This window comes from Silurus aristotelis (assembly GCF_946808225.1).
Source record: "Silurus aristotelis genome assembly, chromosome: 1".
NCBI lineage: Eukaryota > Metazoa > Chordata > Actinopteri > Siluriformes > Siluridae > Silurus > Silurus aristotelis.
In genome coordinates this window covers 4,246,771-4,254,270 of record NC_139574.1, presented here as the reverse complement: position 1 = coordinate 4,254,270, position 7,500 = coordinate 4,246,771, and the positions used below count along the sequence as shown (strand labels likewise).

The 7,500-nt window shown below is 40.5% G+C and overlaps 1 protein-coding gene across 2 annotated transcripts in view; it reads left to right on the top strand.

The window, feature by feature from the left end:
* The window catches only part of vav3 (vav guanine nucleotide exchange factor 3), a 103,625-nt gene extending 98,426 nt beyond the window's left edge, over nt 1–5,199 (top strand). Inside the window, exons 26-28 of one of the 2 annotated variants that reach the window (XR_014534248.1) lie at nt 1,292–1,443; nt 2,456–4,454; nt 4,648–5,199. Coding sequence is in view for 1 of the 2 variants with exons in the window: in XM_083545720.1 (XP_083401846.1) it covers nt 1,292–1,443; nt 2,456–2,500 (197 nt within the window). In the remaining variant the exon portion in view is untranslated. Of the gene's footprint in view, nt 1–1,291; nt 1,444–2,455 lie in introns of both variants that reach the window. The other variant, XM_083545720.1, reaches the window with a different exon arrangement.
* Nucleotides 5,200–7,500: the final 2,301 nt, after the last annotated feature.

Genomic DNA, 7,500 nt, shown 5'->3' with positions numbered 1-7,500 from the left:
GATTTTGTGTCCCTTTGGTTTCTAGTGTCTCCCTTAGTGTCCCCTAGTCTCATATGCCCCCCCCAGTCTCCAGTGTCCCCAAGAGTCCAGTGCCTCTAGTCTCCATTGTCTTCTCATAGTCTAGTGTTCCCAGTTTCCAGTGTCTCATAGTTTCCAATGTCTTTTAACCTAAAGTCCCAAATTCTCCTGTGTTCGCTAGTCTTCAGTATCCCCAAGTCTCCAGTGTCTTTTAGTCTAAAGTGTCCCTTAATCTACAGTGCCCCCTAGATTTCAGCATTCTCTAGTCTCCAGTGTCCTTCTGGTCTAAAGTCCCTTATTCTCTAGTGTTTTCTAGTCTCCAATATCCCTAAGTCTCCGGTGCCTTTTAGTCTCCAATATACCCAAGTCTCCAGTGACTTTTAGTCTATAGTGTCCCCTAGTCTTTGGTGTCCCCTAGTTGGCTGTGTTCCAGAGAGTCTAGAGTTCCTAGTCTTTAGTGTTCTAGTAGAGTAAAAGACTCTAGTATGTCTAGTATGCCATGTCCTGAGTCTCCAGTGTCCTTATTCTTTAGTGTCTCCTAGTCTCCAATGTCCCCAAGAGTCCAGTGTGTGCAGTCTTTTGTATCCTTGGTAGCAAGTGGCCCAATAGACTCTACTGTCACCTTTTTGTCCCAGAGAGTCCATTGTTTTTCATCTTTAGTGTTTCCTAGAGTCCAGTGTGTCTAGTATCCCATGCCCTTAGTCTCGAGTGTCCCCTAGTCTCTAGGGTCTTTTAGCCTAAAGTCTCCTAATGTCAATGTTTTCTTGTTTTCAATATTCCCAAGTCTCCAGTGTCTTTTAGTCTAAAGTGTCCTGTAGTCTCTAGTGTCCTCTAGTCTTCAGTGTCTTTTAGTCTAATGTCCATTTGTCTTCTAGTTTCCAGGGTTCTTTAGTCTTCAATATCAATAAGTCTCCAGTATCTTTTAGTCTAAAGTGTTCCTAGTCTCCAATGTTTCCTAGCTTCCAGCATTTTCTTATTTTTGTCCCTAGGTGTCAGTGTATCAGACTTTTCAAAATTGTAAATGTCTCAGAGTGAACACCTCCAGTGTTCACCCCTCCAGGAATTTGTTCCTTGTCCCCTGCAACCCTTGTCCTCTTTATTTTCCTATTTCCTACATACAGCATGTCCATTTCTTTCTGTCTGTCCTTTGTGTATCTCATCACCATCACCCTCATTGTCATGTGCTTCCTCTTTTATGCCTCTTGTTTCCACGTCAACCAGTGTAAGCATTAACGCGAGTCTCTCCGTCTCTTCTGTGTTCCTTCCGTCTCAGTGTTGACCCCGAAGGTAATCGGCGTGGCGATAGCTCGGTACGATTTCAGTTCTCGGGACATGAGGGAGCTGTCGCTGCAGGAAGGGGACATGGTGAGGATCTACAGCAAGTCCACAACTAACGGCTGGTGGAGGGGCGAGGTCAACGGCCGGGTGAGTCAAGGTCACGCGTGTAGACACTGTGTTGCCAAATGTATCGGGACACCTGACTTTTCCAGTCCTATGTTGCCTTACATTAGGGATGTGCATCTCCATAACTGCCACCGATGCGATGCGATGCAATACGATTTACCCCATTATGAACCGAATCCGATTTGATTCAGCACAACGCGATTCAGTGGAAAAGATAAGATGCTTTGCAATTCAATATGGTACAGATTTTATTTCTTTGGTTCAGACAGACAGCAAATTATCAATTTAGTACAAAGTGCCTTCTGACCTCTAACGCATGGCCCTTTCAAACATACGCCTTTGTAGTTCAAAAGGAAAAAAGAAGAAAATATTAAATACAATCCAGACATTTTTTCCCTGTTCCGTCTCCAGGACGTTACAGCTCTACCTCTGCCATGTTAATCTGTATTGTATGTGACTCTCAGGACACGCCTCCGTCCCCGTAGTGTGGTGATGCGTCATATTTACGTAGCAGCGGAGGTGCTGAGAGAACGGAAGAAACAGTTTAGCAGGGAGAAATCGATCTACATACAAAATACTGGTCACAAATCATTGGATAATTTATAATAAATAAAAGTAGAGCGCATCTACTAACAATTCTATATAAATAAATAGGTTTTTTTTACCGACGCAAACATGTGATGCATCAAGAATCAGTGAATCTTACCATCTCTACTCTATATGGGTTGGAGTGGAAGATCTCCTGCTATAGAGCTTTGACCCTCAACCCACATACCTAATCTTCAGGTCAGGTGTCTACAAATCTTTGGCCACAGAGTGTAGCTGCACTTGTACACGCAACGTATTGAGGCCATGAGGTCACTAAGTCCAGGTCATGGAATTAAAATGTGTGTGCAGGATGTAGGGGATTTATCATGCAATACTTTCTCTCTCTCTCTCTCTCTCTCTCTCTCTCTCTCTCTCTCTCTCTCTCTCTCTCTCTCTCTCTCTCTCTCTCTCTATCTCTTTCTCTCTCTCTCACTCTGTCGATCAGGTGGGCTGGTTTCCCTCCACATACGTAGAAGAAGGAGAGGAGTGAAAATCAGATCTCCTCCGAAAGGAAGTAAAAAAGAAGGACAATTGTTTCCTGTTTACATGCTGAAATAGACTGAAGCACGGACTTTTCCTGTTTTAGTCTGAAAAGGGTCTTGAAGTGTCTCAGCAGGGACCCTCAGTGCTTACCCACAATCCTCTGCTGTCAGCAAAGCAGTCACAAGTGAAGGTCTGTGTGTGTGTGTGTGTGTGTGTGTGTGTGTTACTGTGAATGATTAGAGACAGTTGGAACCCCCGCAGGCTTGTACACCGGTATATGTGTAAGGGTGTGTGTGTGTGTGTGTGTGTGTGTGTGTGTGTGTGTGTGTGTGTGTGTGTGTGTGTGCGTGTTAGCGTGTTAGCTTTGACATTGTCACTTATCAGATAGATGTATTGTGTGGATATTTGTGTTTTCTTGTCCTCCGTTGTTGCTGCTTATCTCAAAAGGACGTGTTTATCTGATATGAGAGACCGAGAGTGAGCTGGCAGTGACACACACACACACACACACACACACACACACACACACACACATGCACACTGAGACTCTTACCTCTAGATATTGCATCCACTGCATTTTTAATCCAGTATCCTGATAGTAGATGATTGACAGCCCACAATCCCTGCTCTTATCTGACCCAATTTGCAGCCACCAGAACCTCCAGCCAGTCTAAAATACAGCTCTGGAATAAATCCAGTCCTTACAGACGAGACTGTGAACATGAAGGATGATAGAAGGAGATATTTATTTAACAATAAAGCTGTCTTGTTTGCTCAGTAAAATGATGACAGGATTGTGTCTCAGAGCAAGGCTGTAGTGCAATGTTGGTGCCACTAGATGGTAGCAGCATTAATGGATTAATAAACTCTCCCACATCCCACCATCAGGAGGTTTTAACCTCCTGCTGAGCCGTCAGAGATATTCCGGATCAACTTTGCTTTCTGGACCAGCATGAACTGACGTGTAGATTACCCGTTTCAGAACATTCCAGAACCTCGAGCACTCTAAGGAAATCTCCATAACACCCATTTAAAAAACCCTCTAAAGCCTACTAGGACACTGACCCATGGGACAAATTTCAAACCTTCTGTAAGCTCTTACTAGGTCTGGAAATATACCTACTAACCAAGATATATGTGAAAAAGCAACTTTCTAGAATCCTTATGTGGCCTGAAACTATATAGAACTAAAACAAATTGAGCTTCAATACACCAGAATGCCAACCCTTTCAAGAACCCTATTTAATACACACTCAATAATACCATCTCATGCTAGAACATTCCAGATAACCAACCCAATGAAGAACCTCAGTGAAATAGACACATGCTAAAACGTTTACAATACAGACTTAGGCTAGAAGATCCACCCATGGAAGAACATTACAGTTAACCAACCCAATCTAGAAACTTTAGAATACTGACTGATGTTAGAATATCTTTAATGATCAGCCCATTGTAGAACTTTTATGAAACAGACTCCTCAGACTAATCATGGTAGAAGAATTTACCAGTGCTGAAACATCTGAGTTAACCAATCCAATCTAGAACCTCCAGAATACAGACCCATGCTAGAATTCCTTAGATAACAACCCATTCTACATTGCTATTAAAACGGCCTCATGCTAGAGCCTTTATAATACAGAAGATCTACATGCAAACCTTTCAGCTAAACAGCCAAATCAAGAAACTCTAGAAATCTGACTCATGATGGGATATTGGTTTTAGAACCTTTATCAAACATAATCATGATAGATCTACCTGTTCTAGAACCACTCCACTAACCAACCCAATTTAAAACCTCTTTAATACAGACCCCATAGAACATCTCAGATATCCAACAACTCATTTTAGACTCATGCTAGAACCAGAATGCTTGATCATGAACATATTGAACTATCTTACATTCCAGAACTCCAATCCCCATTCACTTCTTCTACTGTGGTGAAAAGCTGTGCTCCTTCATCTGCCATCACCGCCGTATCCCTGAGCTGAGAGTTTTGTTAACTGTCTCAAGTTTGAAAACAGCAGAACGTGTCCTGTTCGGTGAATCCGCTCCTCTCTCCAATCAAACCGTAATAATCGGAAGAATCATATTTATGCATCTGTCGTCATGTTATGAATATGATTATAATATACAAAATAATTATTGGACACATATGCAGAAATCTACACTGTGTGTGTGTGTGTGTGTGTGTGTGTGTGTGTGTGTGTGTGTGTTAGGCTATGCTAACCATCTATTTGGACTGTTTGTCTTTGCTTAGCTCTAAAGTTCATATAAACCCACAATTTCATGCTTCGCGATCTCAGTCTGTCATTTTAGACATGTCTTTGTACTTGTGTGTCCTTCTAATTGTTTGATGCTGAGCAGAGACTGATGGAATCCTATTGCAATTCAATACCACACGTATATGTACCCGTTCTCATGTTCGATGTGTGTAATATTCAACCAACAATGGTAAAGCCACTAACAGCATCAGGTAATGCTGTACACGTCAATACAGGACCTATTTCTTTGGTACTCTTGTGTCTGTTAACCGAAGCCAAAGATCTGTGTTTGTGTATGTATATATGTGTGTGTGTGTGTGTGTGTGTGCGTGTGTGTGTGTGTGTGTGTGTGCCACAGTGGCCTGTGCAATCCCGAAATACTGCTGTTCTGGACTGTAAATATGTACATAATGCACAATAAAGTTATATTGCTTGTTTTTATGTCATGCGTCCTCCTTGTCTCGACTGCTGGACGGCAATAATCATTTAATTCCCCTTACACCCAGGAGGGGAAACGGTGCCTTCAGGGCTTTTTTGCCCCAACATCTTCAGCGAGACCATGATTTGGATCAGGACTGTTAAACAGCTAAGAATGATTTATTGCTTCAATACTACCTGCTCAGTGGTGGTCTACTGAGGGTGCAGAAGGGGGCCAGTACTTTATACAGACAGATGACTAATGAGTACAAACAAATACAAATGAGGCGTATTTACTAAAATAAGGGCTTCCTGCATGTGAACTAATACCTTCATGGATACTGACCCAGGGGATAATCCAGAACACATCTCATTTATTACAGACCCCCTATAAACTCTTACTGGAGCTCTTCATTTTCATTGTAGAACATCAAAGCACAACAAACCCATCCTGAAATATACCCACTGAATGAGAATATATACTTTACCTCCTAACCTAATACAGCAGAACACCAACACATTCTAGAACCTCTACAACAAAGACTCATTCTGGAACATTAAACAAAACACACACAAAATGTCAATAGCCTCTCGAATACAGAGTTATTCTAGAAAATTCCAGATAACCAGCCTGTTCTAGAACATCTACAATATAGACACATGCAAGAACCTCTAGCTTGATATCACTTTCTCACATAACCAACCCAATCTAGAAACTCTACAATAGAAACATTAGATAGATCATCTCAGACAACCAACCCATTCTAGAACACTCATGTTAGAACCTCTACAGTACAGACTCATGCTAGATTATCTTAGATAACAAATCATACCAGATCTATTACAAAACAGGCTTTTGGTAGAATATCTGTCTTGAAATAACCATCACAGATAACCAACCTATTCTAGACGTTCTGTGATACAGACTCCTGCTAGAACCCTTACAAAACAAATTCATGCTAGAATATCTTAGACAATAACCTATTCTAGAGCCTGTACAAAACAGACTTATGGTAGAACATCTAGCTTGAGATAACCATCACAGAACACAAACAAATTCTAGAACCTCTACAACACAGACTCATTCTGAAACATTAAAAAACCCACAAAAAAACTTTCTAGAACCTCTACAATATAGACCCATGCAAAAACCTCTTGCATGAGATCACTTTCTCACATAACAACCCAATCTAGAAACTCTACAATAGAAACTTGGGATAGAACATCTCAGATAACCAACCCATTCTAGCCTCTACAAAACAGACTTATGGTAGAACATCTACCATGAGATAACCATCTCAGAAAACCTAACCATTCTATATTAGAGAGCCTTAGTAGAATGTTTTAAATACCCAATTTATTCCAGAACCTTTACATTGCAAACAATGACAGAACCTAATGCTAGAACGTCCCAGACAACCAACCATTTTATAATTTCTGTAACACAAACTCATGCCCAAACCTCTACAATACAGACTCAATCTAGTTCTTTCAGATAACAAACCCATTCTAAAAACTCTACAGTACAGACTCCTGTTAGAACATCAAGCATGAGATAACCATCTTAGAAAACCAACCCAATCTAGAATCTCTGTGATACAAAATCATTTAGAACCTTTACACCAGATCCTAATGCTAGAACATTCCAGATAACCAACTCATATTTGAACCTCTTGAATACACACTTACACTAGAATATTCCAGAAGACCAGTCGCATTCTAGAACATTGTAAAACCTAAAACCCATATGTTCCAAGATTTTCTAAGTCAGAGATCCGCAATCCATTCTTAAGGTTTTTGAAATTACTATTCGACTTGAAACAAACTGACCTTCGTATATGAGCAAATAAATGATGAATAAGTACCGACACCAGAGGCTTTTACAAATACATGTTATATTCACGGCATCATCTCCAGATTGACATCCAGTTATTTCATTTATACAACTGAGTAATTAAGGGATAAGGGCCTTTCTTAAGGGCCCAACAGTGGAAGTTTGCTGGGATTTGAACTTAACCTTCCAATAAAGAGTCCACCATCTTGCCCACTGAGCTCCAGCTTCCATAAATAACAAAGAAACTCATGTTTTTGCGAAAAAAGAAAAAAAAAATGTATGCCATCAACAGTTACAGAGTTCTGAATCCATTGTTACTATAGAAACAACGACGTGTTCAAATGTGTGCATTTATATTAACATTCCCTACTATCAGAGCTGCTGTTTTAGAAAATAATAAACCAATAAGAATCAGTAAAATGTAAATGAAATCAATCCACTTAAATTAGATTTTATTTCTGTCGCTTTTCACAATAGACATTGTCTCAAAG